Source organism: Cantharellus anzutake (genome assembly GCF_015039405.1).
Source record: "Cantharellus anzutake strain C23 chromosome Unknown EI90scaffold_81, whole genome shotgun sequence".
Taxonomy (NCBI): Eukaryota; Fungi; Basidiomycota; class Agaricomycetes; order Cantharellales; family Hydnaceae; genus Cantharellus; species Cantharellus anzutake.
The window spans coordinates 234,173-252,826 of NW_024067031.1; the positions used below are offsets into that span (position 1 = coordinate 234,173).

Sequence of the window (18,654 nt, forward strand, 5' to 3'; positions counted from 1 at the left end):
AATTATAGGGGAAACTACCCATAAACGACGGAGATATGACTAAAACTCCTGCAAAACGAGGACAATGTCTAAAAAGCAAGCGCGAAGATTAACTAGTAACGACCGAGACAAGCTTGATAGCCCATTAGAAAGGAAAGGATCTACTCTTAATCCTCCCAAATTTCCATAATAAAAGGATCATGCGTTAATGAGAAATCCAATAACGGGAATAGCGACATCAAAAGTCCGAGCTCAGGGACAAGACGATGATTGCGTAGGATCCATAATTAAAACATACAACGAAATTTACACGGAAAATATGAAAAATAGGAAACTATAGTTATGCAAATTCTCAGCCCAAACGGTCCAGCCGTTGTGAAGTTATACCCATGACGGGAATATAGGAATCCGCATCATGTGTAATGACACGTGAGGGTGGCGATGCGCAGGGAACCGGCCGTCGGAACCGAGATCCGCACTTCGGCAGATCGCGAAGACCAATTTCCGTCCAAATAAGGAAGAGCCCGGTCAAAACAAAGCACGAAAGGTGCAAAACAACCTTAGATCATGAGGGAAAAATCTGAAATAAATCACAGAAGCCCATATGAAAGAAATAAACACCCGCGCATATCATAAATCCGAACAACTAAACGAAAACGGCTCCCGCATACGAACAACTATGGGAACGACGCACGTGATTACCGAATGTGCGCGCGAAACTTTGCTAACTCAACGAATACAGGGAAATAGGACACAACCTTAGTACCATTGGAAAGGTGGGAATAAATGGAAATTTATGATACCAAGAACGTGAGAAAACATCCAGAAATGAATGAGATACAAGGACATGAAGTTAGAAACCTGAAAACACGCGGGAAGACAGCTTCAAGAGGTCTAGAGCCCTAAATAAAATACATAAAAATATGATATCTTCGAGGACGACCTACTATAACAACGAACAATACATATGGAGGATTAGGATGTGATAATACAAAAGGGAATCAGGGAATATGAACGAAATTCACGAAAACTACTAAACTACGACGGACCATGGCGGGAATTTTAGGGAACGATGTTCTAATGAAGTAGAGAGCTATAACACATTCGTTTGAGTAATTCTTGATTACTAGCAACTTTTTCTTTCAGTTTTAAACCTGAATAATTCACTCATTTATCATTTCAGTCTCATTTTAACTAAAATGTCACTAAATAAAATTGGAATAAATCAGCTGAAGGTCTCAGCACAGTCGCACGCATAGTAATGCGAGGTTTGAATTCAGTATGACCGAGTCATAGCGAACTTAATGGGAAATACGGGGAATTTGAAATAGGGAACTGCGGCAAATGCGGCGCAGACAAATTCTAATTAACCATTAAAATAGCTTAGGCGAGGAAGGACAATAAGGATTCCAGGTGCAGTCTGACCGCAGTAGACCGCAGTAGACCGCAGTTCAGCGCAGCAAAGCGCAGCGGAACTATAGCGTGAAAATTTCACTTTTTATTCAGTTTGAGAAAAATACACTGTAAATAAATCCTGTAAATAGAAGGTAGAGCGTGAAAAAGGAAGGCGACCCAAGGAGTATAAAAGGGAGACCCTTTCTGCGACCTTTCGCCCCCCTTAGAGAAGTAAGAAAATAGAGTATTATTTTTCTCAAGCATTTCTGGTTGTCACTCCAGTGCGAAAAAGTGATATACAGTTAAGATTGCCACTGTAGTAAAAGGCAGCAATTAAGGAGAGAAATATTAAGTAGATATTTCAACAGGAGAGCTGGTTAACACTCCAGATTTCAAAGTGTAAACACAAAACAGTTATTTTGCTACTGTTAAAACAAGCAATAAAATAAGACAAAAATAGAACGAACTCAAGGGACACTCCAGACACCATCCAAATTCATTAACTGAATAGAATCTTTGAAACTTCACCAAGTAGAAGATTAAATTCAAGTTTAAATCCAAATTAAACAACGCTACACAAAATTACACCTAGACAAATTAATAAATTTCAATAAAGAAACAGCTCCGCAGGGCTCGGTTTATCTGTAAGTCAATTCCCAGGAACTTTAAAACTAACCCATAAAAATAGAATTAGCCAAAACACTCGGATTGGTACTATATTTACAATAAACAACACTAGTACACTTCCCCATCCTAACTAAAGAACCAGGGAACAGCTTGGTGGTGGTCTCGTTTGAACCTCCCAACTGACCTTCCTTCGTTCTCTCCTTCAGCGCACCTGGATTGTCCAATCGGTAGACTTGTTGATTCGGATCACGGACGATATTCATCGTATGTCCTACAAATTCCACATTACCAATGCGCTGATTTGTCCTCGATCCCAGCCCTGTTTAAATATCGATGGCAACTCCGCCTAAAGTCGTTACTCAAATGCTGTGATACGATCGTGAACGGACCGTTTCCTCATGTCAATCTATGGCGTGCATCGCCGCACTATCTGCTAGCAAACCTAAAACGTCCAGACTCCCAAGCTGCACCGAGTACCGCGGAGTATTCTTCTTTCCGCCTTCCCCCCCCCGGTTCTGCCACTCTGGCCTCAGGAACCAACGGCATAGACCCCGAAGATGATTCTCAAGTTAGAAACGAGCTAAGCGCACTCGATGGACTTATCAGGATGAGCCCAGAGCTGGGTGTAGCTGATGACGATGAGCATGTTGAGCCCTACCTGTCTACCGACAGTGGCAGTGGCCCAGGCGATACTCTCGGCCCTGAGATGCCGGTAAACCTTCCAGATAGCGAACCTGAGACATGGCCAGATGAGACAATGGACCCCACAGACAATGTCGAAACACATGCTGAGCCTCTTACCGACTTGGTCCCTCCTAGTGGGTTCGGAGATGTGGATAGTCCCAGCTGTGACGAGGATATTGAGGAGAGGTTCTGGAATGAGAACCCTCGTCCCCAAAGCCTTCCTCCAATTAGAACAATCTTCGATGCCATCCACTCACCCACCCAGTCTACCCAACAACAAAAGCCAACAAAAATCTGGAAGGAAATAACGGAGTTGCATTTACCTCAAGAGACTGAAAAAGTAAGAATGTTTCCAAGTTCCCCTGTGACTGACGCCACTGATGTCTCATTAGATAGTGAACGACAGCAAGACCAGAGACAAAGCAAGATATTACAAACATATTGCGATCTTCTCTGATGCACTACCAACAGTCAATCGCCGGCGGCTGATACACGGAGCAATAATCGATGCCTATGTTGAGATGCTGAAAGACCTTACAGACGAAAAGCTGCGGGACATACTCAAGACCACTCGTCCCCGTGTGATTATGTTTCCTACCCAGTGTGAAGGAATGAGACATTGTATGGCAGTTCGCCTGTTGGATGTATGTGGGAATACACCGATGGAATCTGTATACTGACCAATATTTTAGCGAGCGACAAAGAAAGTCCGAACCGATCTTTTCGATGCAACCAGTTGGACGATTCCGTGTTACTCAAGGAGGCGTGGTCACTGGCTGCTCGGTGTTGTCAACTTCGAACAACGAGAGCTGCGCTATCTTGACAGCATACCTCTACAACAAAGCGCCCATATCAATCGCCATGGTCCACAGTGGGTGTTTACAGTGCGTTTCCTAATTCTAGCCCACATTCCAGTCTTAATGTTACCGCTTTCTTCAGATACTTCGAGGCCTAGTTAATGCCATCTGGTTGTTCATTCACCCTGATGATGAGCATGGATACAACTGGTCCAATTGGTCCACCAGAGTAATCACTGTAGGTGTGCCATCTTGCTGTATGAACATCATATACATTACAAGTCCTAGATGGAACAGCGCCAATGGAACGGGTATGATTGTGGGGTTTGGACCATGGCTGACATTCAAGCTGTACACATCGGGCTCGATGCTGCACCGAAAGACACGAACATCGATGATTTTCGGGATAGGGTGAAACACCAAATCCTTTCTATTCCTCTGTTAACACCGAGCTGGCAGCCTACCTGGAGAACCCTAAATCCTGACCTTATTTGCGAACTGCGGTGCCGAGCCGCTAAAGTGGCCGCAAACTTTCCCGTTGATTATGCCCAGCTTGGAATTGATCATACGGACGTTCCTTTAGTGTTAGATAATGAACAGGAAAAAATAGATTTAACTGACTAGCGGAGTTTATGTATGCCGGTGTTGAGCCTCTCCTAATAAGATACTTGATGCACCAGTCAAGAGTCAAGCATTCTAGGCCGATGCCAGGTAGCAGCAACCTGGAAACGATGACATGGGACGCCAGGAGGCACTCTTAACCTCCTTGGCTTATGTTCCGTCATTTTGAAGAACTGTCAGTTGTAATCGGTACGAAAACAGCTCGCATTCCCAATTAAGCGGACATACATTCCAGTACTCCACAAGCACGTCGAGGCAGGCGAAGTGGAAGACAATCCATCCGAATCATCTTTTGGTGACTTGAACTGCAGGAAGTGGTAGGCGAGTATAAATTTGGTGGTGCTACATGGTACTATGCTCGTTCAAGTGAAGTTATTCAGAAGGTTGCCTGTATTGGGGGACTTCTTGCCGCTCTCGTTCCTGCAACACTGCATGAAACGGACATGTGTACACCTGTAGGACATCGTCCCTTCCGGAGCTTTTGAGCGGTCCACATGCTCAAAATCCAGATTGGCCCGAAACCACACTTCATAACCATCCTCACTGCAAAACGCTCAAAATTTCGAACGGTGTGCCATCTGGTTTCATGAACAGTGAGCTGGGGCGTTCGACGTCTGCACGAGGTGCAGTGACATCCGTCATATAAGCCCGTAACCTCTAGCTGGACCATTTCGCATCACCAAGCGTGTAATGGGTGAACTTCCTACTTTGTAAACCCCGTCGCAGCGATCTCCCCGCGTCTCCCGTACGTTTCGGCTTAACTTCTCTCTTTATGTTCATTATGCTAACTTACATCTTGTACCTTTTAGTTTTTCCCGTGTTTCCTCAGAGCGTGTTGTTCTTTTGTTGGCTTGCTTCTCTCCTACCTCGCCTTTCACCATGTGATACAGTAAGTCATTCATTCTTGCCAATGGTGAAGATGCTATCTTCGGTGGGTTTCGGCAAGTTGGGCCCCGAATGAGTTTGTGCTGTGACCGCCCTTCCTTTTTGTCATCTACAAGTGGGTTCTTCTCTTTCTAACCTGGGCTTTCACATCTTCTGTATCGGCGCTACCGCCCTCCCCTATCTCCTCTTGTTAGTTTTTCCTTTCTTTTTATCGTTGTACGTCCGGGCCCATGCTCTGTCCGTTTGCACACATGATGTATAATGGCTAAAACGTGTCAACATAATGTATTTTCAGCTCCCCCCAACAAACACCCGGAACCTGGGCAGTAACTTCTGGATAAGTAAACTAAACTAAGGCGCCCGTTGAGATCTCTGTTCGAAGTCTCTGCGAAGTCTCTGAACATCGTCCTCCAGCTCCATGCATCTCGATGCGAGCCATGCATACTCGTCGACATTGACGCCGCAGTGGGGGCACTTCGGGTTCTCTCCGATGGCAGGCCAACGTTCCATAGCTGAGAATTTGTCATCCATTTCTAGTGTGCCTGAATGCGCCATTCGCGGTACCGGATGTAGTGCTGGTTTGGCCTGCCTTAGTATTCCTTAGTATTCAGCCTTGCCTATTAGCGAGGCGTCTTACCGCTCAGGTTTGTGAGTTCCCGTTGAATGAGTAGGGGATACCTTGGTTGCGGCATTCAGGGGTTCCGATACAAGCCCGATCTCTCTTATTCAACGTCATGTTAGCCTACAATCTATTTCTGACATTCACGATTGTCTCCTACGCTTTGAGTCTTCCACGACGATTGCGTTGTTTCAGTGTATTAGCTGCCCGGCGCTCATCAGCTGTTGTGTACAATCGGGGGCGTCCGCGACCCCGTTTCTCCACAACACCAGCTGATACGGTGCTTCCGTCCTATAATACATTATATCAGCGGTTAAAGAGTCATCAGAAGAGGCAGGTAGCACCTCATGAGTATTCACGACAGCTTCAGAATTATTCATGACAGCTTCAGAATTATTATGACAACTTCACACGCCAATTGAAGTCACGAGCCTGCAAGATCAAACACCGTTTTCAACACTGTTTATCTTTTTGAATATGCATATCGCCTCTGAGCCCCGCCGTTAAATATTAGTGCACATCTGTTCTATAATACACTATTAAAGAACCATCAGAAGAGGTGGGTGGCATCCCCCTTGATTGTCCATGACAATATTGTCACGATTAACTCAATAGAGGTCACGAGCCAGTGGTTTCGTTCACCCGCTCCACCTCTCCCCATCTTGCTTCCTCACCTTGTGGCTCCGCCACCGTGGCCAGTGTCACATCTTTTCTCTCAGTCAGGTCCCAGACGTATAGCCGCATCGTCAAGTAAGTAACAACCTCACTTAATATATTCTACAGTTCCCGTTCGAAACAGAGGAGCCGCAGCTTAGCGGCGTTTGGTGTTTCTGGAAAGCAGAGTGTTCTAGCGACTCGCTGCTATTACAGAGACATCAGATGCCCCTGCCCACTCTAATCACTCAGGTCGTGCGGGGTGTTTACACACTGCTGTACCAGGGTGCGAGAGATCTTTCCACTGCGGTATCGCTTTGACTTCCCTTCGCTCGGCATCCCAGGGCAAAGCCCACCGGTAGGCCACGCCCGGCTTTCGACACGTCTCCAACTACTCAGGTCGTGCGGAGTGCTTACACGCTGCTGTACCAGGGTACGATAGATATCTCTGTGTTTGTCGCCTTTGCACCTTTTCGCCCAGCACCCTAGCTCGAAGCCCGATACCAGGCCACACCTGGCTTTACACACGGCTGATCTTCCAACTGCCATCTTACTCCCTTCCTCCACGAAGCCACTTTCCTCCAGCTTGCACTGCATTTGCATTCGCGAACATGAGTTCTGAAGCTGTTGTGACATCGCCTATCCCTGTTCCCAATGCTGAGCGCGCTCACCAAGGCTGGAAAGTAAACCATCAGGGTGTATTCTATATTCGTGCACTTGGGCCACCCACACAGGACGGCCCACTGCGTCCCGGTCGCTTTCTTTCAGGCGCGGAACGAATTGCGAAGGTGGAGGAGGTGATTAGTCCTGTTGTGGATCATTCACTGGATGGAACGTTTCAGAGATGTAAACTGGATCCATCGTACTCGACGCATTACTACCATGCTGTGTTTGATGTATACGTCCTTCCATCCTTAATCCTCATTCCCCGACCATGGCTTCAAAACGCGATTAATTCATGTATACAAAACGACTCCGCACTCCTTCCTCCAGAATATAACCAATTTCCCCATGGAGTGCGACGGTATTTGCGGTGTTTTGTTCATCCTATGCCGCCGCCTATACCATCGCCCGAGCCTATTCCCTTCGCATACCCTGATGGTAAAGCCAGCTGGACTGTAGGAAAGACTTTCGGAGAAGTCTTCCTCAAGAGGCTTGACCCATCCGAGTGGACGAAGTCTATGAGGAAGGCGACAATGGACAATGACCAGGGTATTGTGGAATGCATCTGCGTGCAGCACTACATAGAGAATATCGATTATGCAGCATCAGGATCGCTCGGCATATTGCATGAGATGGCCTCAATATTCGACGATACCCGTTATCGCAACCGTTACAGGCCCGCCGGACCAACGTACCCTCCTGGGGCGGTTCGGTTCTTTTCTCTGTACACTTTGACACAGGATGGACATATCCTGCTGAGATTCCATGGTCATCCGTTCCGCCGCCCGGAGGATGATGATGGTGTTTCATCCGATCCAGAAGAGTTCCTTAGCGAGAACGACTGGGATGAAGAGGAGCCTTCTGCGTCAGCCTCAGAAAGGGATAATTCTCCTGTACTATCAACGTCACGCACCTCTCGCCTCCGCTCCCAGCACGGTGGAAGGCCTAGGGGGCGTTCGCCGCGTCCACAGGTCCCCCCTCAGAGGCCAAGCTCCGTTCACCAGTGGCGTCGACGAAGCCGTTCCCCTCACCAGCGCTCACCTGCACGAAGAAGAGGATCGCCTGGTCTCCCACCAGATTCGTACCATCGCTCTGAGGTGCGAGAGGGTGAGCAGCGTCCACTTCATCGAAGCTCCCGGCGTCCACGTCTGGTGTCTTCCAGATCGCCTTCGCCCCACGAAGTCTCTCGTCCTTCTTCCCGTTTCACGCACCGTTCAGGATCCGGAACCTTTGCACGCCATCGCCATGGGCCTGAAAAGCCTCCATACGCTCCACCACGCCACCACGCCCCGCCTCCAGCCGTGGAAGGTCGATTCCACGAAGCCCGAATGCCATCGGCCCAAGCTTCCGTTCCCATTCCCCAATACCGACCAGAATTCCAGCCTTCTCGTTCACTTCCCTTGCCATCCTCCGCGGAGCCGCCAGCACCTCCGTATGACCCAGAACGTCGTCACCCTCCTCCATCCATGGAAGACGTTCGGTTCAGCGAAGCCCAAATCCCATCGGCCCATACCCCAGTCCCCATCTCGCAGTACCGTCCAGAATCCCCGCCCCATCGTCCACTCCCCCTGCCCTCCTCCTACGATCCACCGCCAAGACTAAGGGCGCCACCACCAGATATCGCACGCTTCATCTCAGTTGAACAGATCATGGCGCAGGACGGAGGAACAACGTCCTTGCTAAGAGATGCTATGGTTATTCGAGGTATGCATAGTATGTCTAGGAATGTTTTAATTGTTATTCTCACACAGTGTGATGTTTTCGCCAGGTGCGCCTCTTCGACCCGTTCAGCCACTTTCCCCCACCCCGAGGCTGTGGCCCACGTTGAAAATTGGAGAACAGAATTATCCCGTAAGCTGATCGCTATCGCCTCATTCCCAGTCTAATACATAAAGGATGTCCTAGGTGGCACGTGAAGCGCGCTTACCGTCAGACGCCGATTCGTATCATGGCGGTGAACACCCATGCTATGTGCTCCTACGATGGATCGTACGCCTCATGGGTGAACGCCACCCCTTCAACGAGGACAAGTGTCCTTAACACCTCTCAAAGATATCGCGAGTTTGTGGACTTTTGTCGGAGACCAGTCAGCTTCGACCCGCTCCGCCTGCACCTCCCGCTTATCGAATGCCATTCCCCTTTTCATTATATCCCGTCGCCTATTCTTAATATTGACTTGCAACGTTCCCCTGACGGTTTGAATTGGCTCCCAACGTCTGAGTGGAGGGAGCGGATTATAGGCACGAACTCGTTGCTGAAACAACTTCTTCGCCACGTTCGGACTACCGTTTCTCATCTCTGCCGCGCAGAAATCCTCCCTTCACATCGTGAAACTATGGCGATACTCAAGCATGAATCGGATGTCTACCTTGAGAAGCTGCTTCAATCCCGGATGATTGCGGAGTCCGAGAACTATCACCATGAAACGGTTGGTGAGATCGAACGTCGGATTGGAGAGCTACGAGGCTATCTTCGTTATTGCCTCCTCGTTTCCCTCGATGCATGCGCCATACTGGGTGGTATGGAACTTCCGACGTGGCCAATTCAAAAATTAGCCATTGGGACCATCTTCGACGGCTCGGACGGCACTCACACCGAGGTCCACGACTCCACCCTCAGTGCTTCTGCTCAGGCTTTTGCCCTCACTCTGGAACGGTGGGGAGTTCCTCATTGGAGGGTGGAATATGGTGAAAAACGCTTTGCAGTCTGTCGATCATGTTCACCGTTGCATGATCATGCAGCAGAACATGCCCTTCAACAGGAGATACGGAGCCGTGCTCAGGCCAAGGCTTCGAACGGCATCATGAAGGGGGATATCACTGTGGGATTCGACTTTGTTGTTACGGAAACCGTTACATGTTCCCGCCCACAGCAATTCCTGCTCGCAGCTCCACAAGATGATCCCCCTACTCAGCGCTTTGCCATGGAACAATGTCTGAAAGCGCTTGCCCCTGAGGGGGATCCTACTCCGTTCAAAAACCTCTCTACCTTAATGAAGGGTGTGCTTCAAGGAGTCTGGCTGGATTTAAAATACGAGGAGGGCCTGCATTTGAGCGCGGCCTTGGAAGGGGCCAAATGGAAGAAAATGAGAGTACCATTCCCCATCGGTGCGCATGCTCCACTGATGGCGGCGTTTATCAAAATCCCTTTCTCGTACTACCAACCTCAACATCCCCTTCCGTTGTCGAATCAGTCCGTACCCTTTACTGGCACGTCCAGTGCTATTTCGTTGTCCGAGGCCGGCTCTGTTACCGCCACTGACACATGGCTAGGCATATCCATACGCCTGTCAGGCCCTACGCTGGAGCTACGTCATGACTTGGAAGCGGTCAAGCAGCGGGGCGTTCTTGCCTACCGAGAAGTGCGTGACCGCACGGTGAATCAGAAAGTGGACAGGTGGGACGGTTCGATGCACTGTCTTAACCTACTCTGCAAGACACAGGAGGAAGCCCAAAGCCTTAAGCGGTACCTCCAAGCAAGATTCCCTGACGCCCTTCTCAGAGATATCAATATGCAGGATTATACCCCAAGCGGGTACATTGGCGTCTATGAGCTTGGATATACTGGTGAAGTCTTTTCTCATGGATTTGACAAAACTACAATCAAAACCCTACTGGATCACGCACCAGCCCCGCTCATCCCTCAGGGCCCCGACACATTACCATCCGAAGCAACAGAGCTATGGACGCGCATGTATTCACAGGATCTCTTCGAATACAATCGCTTCCGGATTATGACGACGACAACCAGCCGAGGGCGTACGCCGTTCAATATGGTGGAGGTGACCTTCAAATGCGAAGTGTTAAAAAAAATATGCCTGCGTAGGCCATTCGAGTTAAGCGAAGAAGAGTACTTTGGCCTCCTTCATTTTTGTCTCATTCTCTGTCGCCTTCACCGCTTCAAACGCGCATTCCGCCAGCGGATCTACCCTGCCGAAGACTCTATTTACCCTCGTGTTGTCCGTTTCATTGCCGATTCTGGGAGGCAGCTTTTCGAGGGCATCGAATTCCGATCAACCGAGATGTTGAAGAGATCAGGAAACCCGCCTCAAGAAGAGTTTGAGTCCATTCGCTGGCAGCCAAAAACTGGTCTTTTTGCGCTCAAAGTTGCAGAGAGCCCTCCTGCTCCCCCAAACAAGCCGACTCCAGAAGAGTTAAGCGGCAAGTAGTAGTCGGAGAGCATCACGCAATAGCTGTCTGTGACCGTTTTCCGTTCACTTTGTATATACTCTAGAATAATTTGTAGCATATAACTTCCCGATGTATTTTACGTTTGCTGAGCTTACGCCTTGCACTTGTGCCCAGCCCATAGGTTTAATAATGACGCGTGCAATATTTTCATTTTAAGATACCTACGTATCCTTCCAATGATCGGTTGTGATGTTTGGGTCACTCAACTGGGCAACATCTGTATCCACGTAGCTATCACATCCTCGTCGTCGTTCACTTCCAACTCGTCAAGCAGTTGGACCACCCTCCTGGCAACCTTTCCTACATCAGCCCCCCTGTCACGAAGCTCGTTTCCAACGGCGCTAATCATTCTCCAGTGTTGAGCGACATCTAAGACTTCAGGAGGTGGCTCCTTCTCGGTAACGTGCAGGGCAATGATGTCGATGTTGACTAGGAGTTCAACGTTTTCTTCCATTAGCGCCTTCAAACGAACCGCCGGCAACATTTTCGATGCAGCCCACCACACTGAGTTTCGTGCACACCTGAACAAGGTGTCAAAGGTGGGAGGCTCACCGCTTAGGCTTGATACGGATGACGGTGCCTCCGACGGTGCCCGGGACGTTGGACCTTCGTTCACAGTGAGGTGCGTACTTCCATTAATCTTCAACACTGGTTGAACTTTGAGGGGAGTACTATGCGGTGTTGGATGGATGAGCCTAATTGGAGGGATGACCATTGGCGTATGTGATTCCGGAACGGCTTGCTCCATGAAGACGTCGTTTTCTGGGTCATCAGGGAGTTGCGGCCCACGCCCTTGCTGGAAGCCTGAGCGTACACCCGATGGGAACGTTGTCAGGTTTATTGCCTCTAACTTTACTGATGATGATGAAGACCCGCCCGGTTCAGGTGAGTTGCGAGGTGGTGTCTCGGGTACGATGCCATCGTCCTGTGGACCTTTCACCTCGTTCTCTGGTACCGCGGCTTCTTTCATTTGGTTGTGGCCCCCAGGTGTCACACGGGGAGGTTTTGCCTTCGTGAGGGTGCGTGCGCGAGTGGCTTTGGACTTCTTGCATCGCTTGGAAGACGGGGATGATATTTGATTATCACCAACCGAATCTCCTTCCATCTCCACAGTTGGGGAGTTTGGCGTGCTGTCCTTACGTTTTTGGGTTCGTGCGGGGACGACCGCTGTCCTCGCAATTGCCCTCCTTGTCTCGTGTTCAGGCAATAGGTATTTCGTAATATTCCCTTTCGCATCTGGTGCATAGTGTAGCACCTCACGCGTCAGGTACTCGTCTGGTAAGCCCAAACCGGTGAGCTGTGTTTTTTTTGAAGTTTCATTGACATTTTCCTCACCATCTGTCATTTGTTCCACCCTCAACGTCTGCTCCGGATCCTGGTGAGTGAGCTGCATTATACACCGTGCAGACTCGTGTGGGGTCCAATCGCACGGTAGTGACTTGTTCAAGCGTGGGACACCACGATGCCAACCAACAAAACGGAGACGATGCTCAAGCATGAATGAAAGTATGTTGGCGACTCTCCAGTTGTGCCCAAGCTCAGTTATCCCTGTTGCCTCCACTACAAGTAGATGTCAGATGAGCAATCAGACGGCACGGCAAAAGGACATACGAATGATTGCTTTAAGCCGCCCAGCACACTCAGTGCGGCGTTGGGGATGCGAGCCGTAGGTCTCGTCTGCAAAGGCGAGGCCTTCCTTCCTTTTTAATGCGGGTGTGTGGTAATCCACGTTGTTCGCATCGCCCTCAACCTCTGATTTGATGGCCGTGTTTCCCGTTCCATTTCCCAAATACCTGTCCAGATCATCGCTGAAATGGACACTTTGCTTCATGTGCATCACGACGGTCTTCATGAGGCTTGAGGCACCAAACACCTCGCTGGTAGATTTATCGGGGTTCGTAAACGCCCCAAGATGTTGAAGAAAGGTTCTGCGCCTATTTCAGCCAATGCGGGCTAGGAGACAAATTGCTCATACCTCTGTTTAATGGCGTCGGGTTGATATGGGCTGGAAGGATATGAGTAAGTTATTTGTGCCTTTCCTGCATAAACCTTGTACCTGAATGCCTTTATCCCGTCGTAGAAGTTCCTCATGGCTAAGGCACTATCCTCTGTGAGGGGTAGGCCCATAGCTTTGACCATTTCCGCAATCATTGGTGAGCTCGTAAATGCGATAGTCGAATCCCGAGGGGCAAGCTTGTCATCTGCTATGAACCCCACTAACGCCACCCCAACAGGATGAATGGAGCTGAGTGCAGCGAGCTATCAGCAAATTTTTCAGTACAATCGATTGCGATAGTTACTGGATTCTGTACTATACCTGAGCAGCATATTTTCCCGTTATTTTCTGCAACAGATAAAGGCCTTCATTTGGTTGAGCCTCCCTCTCGTCCTTCGATAAAACAAGGTCCCCGCAATGTATCAGAATTTTATCATAGAACGCTTTTGCTTCTTCTGCCTGGTCAGGGTACTTCCTATCGATATCCTGTTGCTGTAATTTACGCAGGCATGCTGCTTCTTGACTGTCAATTCCAGCTAGGAAATGATTAGTTCCTAATATCTTGCGAGTATGTGGTTAACTTACGGTGAAGCTTAAGCCATGTTTGCCAAGCCGTTTGGCCCGCTTCAGTGGGATTGTGTAAACGGAACCTCTTCATGACTTCTTGGGGGGACTTCCCTTTTTCTGTGCGTAACCGGCAATGCAAGCTTCTAAAAAAACTGCAGGGGGTCCTTGAGTATTTCTAAACGGTGTAAGCAACAAAGACACCAACGCACCTTCGAGGCTCAAATCATCCGTAACGAGTCCCTTCTCCAGTATATCGCCAATATCTCCGACTGTCTCAATAGATGAATGACCCCATATTTTCTGCACAATCCCCTTCACAATTTGATCGGGGGGGACAAGTGGTTGGAATTGTGGCCTGTCTTCGATGGAAGTATGTTGTGCAATAAGCTCTTTCAACTCTGCGAACGGGCCATCTGTAGCTCTGAGGAAGTTGTTGGCAGTGGAAGCCGTAGTCAACAAGGTCATGCCACTGGAGAAAGTGGCCTGAAGGGTCAGAATTGATGAGTCAAATGCATTTGAAGATGCGTTCTGCGGGAGGGAAGGCATTCTGGGGTGATTTCTTGTTCTACCAGTGATTTTTGGTTTGGGGGGAACGGAAAATTTTCCTCAAATTTGCATCCGAACTATCAATTTTGATCTAGCAACAAGCCTGAAGAGAGGAATTTGTATCTATGCCGTTTCACCAGCCTTTACCCCATTCGACCCATGGTCTACATTGCAACCTTGTATCAGGTAGCAGACACAGAATTCAAATGGAAAATTGGACATTCAGACCCTTTCCTCAATGTTGCACATCTACACCCATCTGCAACCAACTACAGGCCGATTTCCCCTTTAGCACCCCGTTTGACTTGTTCGCCGGTCCAACACAGTGTGCAAGAGCTCTAAGTGGCGCTCCGGAACATCGAGCAGGCCGCGATCGGAGCCGCTATTTGTATTGTAAGTACGGTCAGGGTTTCAATGTAAATAATCGGCATGTGAACGAAATGTCCCTGGATCTGAATCGTGTGTGTCGGCAGAGACAGTGGGGCCCAGGCCGCTTCCCTCAATAACCCAAACAGTGTAATCTGCGCAAGGTCTACGGAGGTCAGGTGTAGTGGGTGGTGGCAGTGCCACCCCCGTTTGACCACATTCATACCCCATCACTCCTATATCACGCGACCATATGCATTCCCCCCAAACGGGACATAGCCACCTGACACAACCTCGGACTTCCCCCGTCGAATCGTCCCTCTTGTATTCGGCTTGTCAAGATAATAGCATCAAATCAAAGTCCATTGTCCCTTACGTATTGGAGGTCAATATCCCCAACACGGTTCAAGTTCCCAACTTGAACAACCCTAGCACGATACATCAGACAATGTCAACTAGTCGGCTTCGTATTGCACCAACATTCATCGCCCATCGAACCCTCGGTGTCATCACCTATGGCAGAAATATGGACCAGTACTTCGGCGATGAGCAATCAATGGCAGGCAAAATAGTTTAGACGAATAAATGAACACCCGATATAAAAAATCGTAAGGTACGACCCTGATCTGTTATGGGCGTAGTAGCTAGCAAACCTTGTGGAAGTATTTTCAATAGTCTCTAACAAAAAAACTGGGATAGAGTCGTCAGTGTTCTCCCTTTCACACTTGCAGCATGTGCGTTGTGGTGTGGGTGGCCCATGGGAAATGGCAATGATAAGCGGAATGGAGAAGACCAGAGAACCTAGGCCACTCAATCGTGGACCATTAGTGCATCGGAATGACGCCCGAGATCGGAGAGCGCGGAACGTAGATTGTTGAGTGACTTAGCCAATCCTGGGGCATGTGCTCCTGGGTCAACAACAACTAGCTGGCGCCGGATTTGAACACATTCTTCAATGGATAGGAGTGCCTCCGAGTGCCGTCCGAGATTGGAAAGAGTTGCATATAGATTGTTGAGTGACGTGGCCAAACCTGGGGTGTATGATCCTGGGTGAACAGCAACTAGCTGGCGTCGGAGTTTGACACTTTCTTCGATGAATGGGAGCGCCTCTGAGTGCCGTCCGAGATTGGAAAGAGCATTGCATAGGCTGCTGAGTGAGATGGCCAAATCCGGGGTGTATGATCCTGGGTGAACGGTAACAAGCTGGCGCCGGAGTTTGACACTTTCTTCGATGAATGGGAGTGCCTCTGAGTGCCGTCCAAGATCAGAAAGAGCGATATGTAGATTATTGAGTGACATAGCCAAATCTGGGGTGTATGATCCTGAATGAACGGCAACCAATTGCCGGTAGAGTTTGGCGCTTTCTTCAATGAATGGGAGTGCCTTCGAGTACCGTCTGAGATTGGAAAGAATGATATATAGATTATTGAGTGACGCGGCCAGATCTGGGGTGTATAATCCTGGGTGAACAGCAACTAGCTGGCGTCGGAGTTTGACACTTTCTTCGATGAATGGGAGCGCCTCCGAGTCCCGTCCCAGATAGGAAAGAGCATTGCATAGGCTGCTGAGTGACATGGCCAAATCCGGTGTGTATGATCTTGGGTGAACGACAACTAGCTGGTGGTAGAGTTTGACACTCTCTTCAATGAATGGGAGTGCCTCCGAGTGCCGTCCAAGATTGGAAAGAATGGTATATAGATTGTTGAGTGACCCGGCCAGATTTGGGGTGTATGATCCTGGGTGAATGGCAACTAGCTGGTGGTAGAGCTTGACGCCTTCTTCAACAAATGGGAGCGCCTCCAAGTGCCGCCCAAGATTGGAAAGAGTGCAATATAGACTGTTGAGTGACTCAGCCAAATCCGAGGTGTAGGTCCCTGGATCCAAAGAAACAAGGTCACGGCAGAGCATAACGGAATCATTCGCTGCTTCATAAGCCTCCTGGAATCTTGAAAAGAATTCCAAATTCCCCACAAGCTGGACAAGCCCATTGGCCAGTGCACAGACAGCATCCTTAGACCGGTGCCCACCAGCGGACTGGAAGATCATGAGATAGTTTCATTACTACAATTGATAACACATACCCACTTAGGTAGTAACGAGATACTAATGTAGCCCTCCATTCTCACACAGACTTCCACCCAGCGAGTTGCTTCCTGACTGAGGAATATGGCAACTGACACAGCAAGCCCCTCCTCCGGTTCCTGGACTCTACTGAGGTGATGGACAATATGGCGACATGCATAATGAAAGTGCTCGGATAACTCCTCTCGAGGAATGCGCGGCATTTCGTCTTTTTTGGACAGATATTCAATCAGTCCTAAGCCCTCTGCAGAGGAAAGATCCTGGATGAGAATCTCGGTACATCGCAGGGCAACCTTGGCATTCTCTGTCTGCACACTTACTGGACCGCAGCTGGGGTTGATTGATCGGGGATCAATCCGATCGACGATGAAGTCACGGAAGGATTGGTGTAAGATTCGAACTGGAGCATGATGATTCCCAACCACTGAGAGGAGAGGTGCGAGTTCTGCCAACACATATTGAACAGAAGATTTGAGGAAAGGTGACAAAATGGCGTCCCAAGCTGCGACAGATAGAGGTTGCTGCGCAACGAAGATTGCTCCCATCACGACTGGGTAGTCATATGCAAATTCTTCATCCTCCCAATCGCACTTCTTCAGAATGCTTGTATACAAACGATCCATCATTCCCTCAGCAGGGACCTTTGATCGTTTGGCACCAGTGTCGAGCAGGCCCTCTAACGTCCTCATAGGATCCTTGTTGGCTGTCCTCATGTAGCGAAAGATGGTGCTGATCCAAACAAACAAGCCATTTGCTTGTTCTGAGATTTCCTGTACTTTCTTATCCTCGTCCTGAAGATTATGGCGTACATCCGGATGTACTTTCTTCAGCACTTGCAGCTGGGAATGTATGTATGTAGTACAGTCCTTCAAATTTGCCCCATCCGAAAGATCAATAGTGAGACGATCGATAGGGCAATTAAGGGAGAGGTAGCGATTCACGAGATCAAATTGTCTCGATGTGATAAAGAATTTTATGGAAGATGGTAGCCTAGGCACCCCTTCCCTAAGAATCTCGGCAAGGGGCTCAAACGCTTCTTTATCACATTCATCTAACGCATCAATGATGATCACCATAGGACGGTCGGGAGATGGAGGTTTATGTCGGAGAGGCGAAGCCACCAAATTCTCGAATTGCTTCGCGAGTAGGGCCGTTGAGAGGGAAGGGTCTTTTCGCAGAGCAGAGATAATGGAAGTGCGGTAAACCGGGTCATGGTCTGCTAAAGCCCGAGCTATGCCGCTGAATAGAGAATCGGGCCGTGACCGTTCGCCAGCTTTAAAGAAGAAGTGCAGTAACAGGGTAACGTCCTCTTCACTCGTACACCGTTCTGCTATCGTGAGTGTAATCGAAGTCTTTCCGGCACCCGCCACAGCTGTCAGTAGCATTAGCCGGTTCTCACTCTCCCCAGTGTTGCGGCACCATGTCATAATATGCTCGGTGAGATCCACCCTAGTGCCTTCTAGGCATGCCTGAGTCGAATCATCGTGGGCGATATGAGGGAATCGAAGACTATCCAAGATTTTGTCATCCTGTAGACGATGTTCTATGGCCGCTAATTTGGCGCCGCCTATTAGGTTCGCCCTAAGCTGCATCGGCCGAAAATCAGAATGATTATGGAACGATACTGTGAGAAAACCTACCTGAAACGATGTCAATGCTTTGTCAAAATCTTTCTTTAGGTCATCGATCCTTCCTGGGTCTCTCAAATAGGATAATGCATTCATGAAAGCCGGGCGTTTCTTTTTTTCCAGTCTTCGATCGATGTCGGACTTGATCTTCCGTAGCGCGCTAGGACTTGATGTAAGCAACGGTGTCGGGGACAACCAAAAAATAAATACAACTTACTCATCAAGCTTCGTGATACTCTCCACCCACGGCTTTGCCTCTTCTGCTGATGGATCATAGGATTTTATGGCTAAAATCACCTCGGTCACAGTGTCGACCACATGTTGACCAAAACCAGCCCATTCCTTCTTGTTGTCC

At 48.9% G+C, this 18,654-nt stretch overlaps 3 protein-coding genes across 3 annotated transcripts; 1 reads left to right on the forward strand and 2 right to left on the reverse strand.

Moving 5' to 3' along the window:
• Positions 1 to 2,608: 2,608 nt before the first annotated feature.
• Positions 2,609 to 4,106, forward strand: EI90DRAFT_3020426 (uncharacterized protein; the record flags this gene model as incomplete). Its single annotated transcript, XM_039057504.1, has 5 exons — positions 2,609 to 3,025; positions 3,078 to 3,329; positions 3,378 to 3,569; positions 3,625 to 3,720; positions 3,771 to 4,106. The coding sequence occupies 5 exons, from the start codon at positions 2,609 to 2,611 to the stop codon at positions 4,104 to 4,106; spliced, it is 1,293 nt and encodes a 430-aa protein (XP_038910495.1).
• A 7,210-nt stretch (positions 4,107 to 11,316) lies between these two features.
• Positions 11,317 to 14,223, reverse strand: EI90DRAFT_3131858 (uncharacterized protein; the record flags this gene model as incomplete). The annotated part of the gene is made up of 7 exons (XM_039064428.1): positions 11,317 to 12,674; positions 12,726 to 13,042; positions 13,090 to 13,119; positions 13,171 to 13,373; positions 13,432 to 13,646; positions 13,696 to 13,820; positions 13,883 to 14,223. The coding sequence occupies 7 exons, from the start codon at positions 14,221 to 14,223 to the stop codon at positions 11,317 to 11,319; spliced, it is 2,589 nt and encodes an 862-aa protein (XP_038910496.1).
• Positions 14,224 to 15,280: 1,057 nt separating this feature from the next.
• EI90DRAFT_2591293 (uncharacterized protein) lies at positions 15,281 to 18,487 on the reverse strand. Its single transcript, XM_039053280.1, has 3 exons — positions 18,312 to 18,487; positions 16,671 to 18,257; positions 15,281 to 16,623 (listed from the first exon to the last, which is right to left on the reverse strand). Exons 1-3 carry the CDS (start codon positions 18,393 to 18,395, stop codon positions 15,400 to 15,402), a joined length of 2,895 nt encoding a protein of 964 aa, XP_038910497.1. The 5' UTR covers positions 18,396 to 18,487; the 3' UTR covers positions 15,281 to 15,399.
• Positions 18,488 to 18,654: the final 167 nt, after the last annotated feature.

Coding starts and splice junctions, on each gene's coding strand:
- EI90DRAFT_2591293 (XM_039053280.1), bottom strand. CDS start 18,395: ATGAATGCATTATCCTATTTGAGAGACCCAGGAAGGATCGATGACCTA. Junction 18,258..18,311: donor AAGCATTGACATCGTTTCAG/GTAGGTTTTCTC, acceptor CGGCCGATGCAG/CTTAGGGCGAACCTAATAGG. Junction 16,624..16,670: donor TCTCGTTACTACCTAAGTGG/GTATGTGTTATC, acceptor ATGATCTTCCAG/TCCGCTGGTGGGCACCGGTC.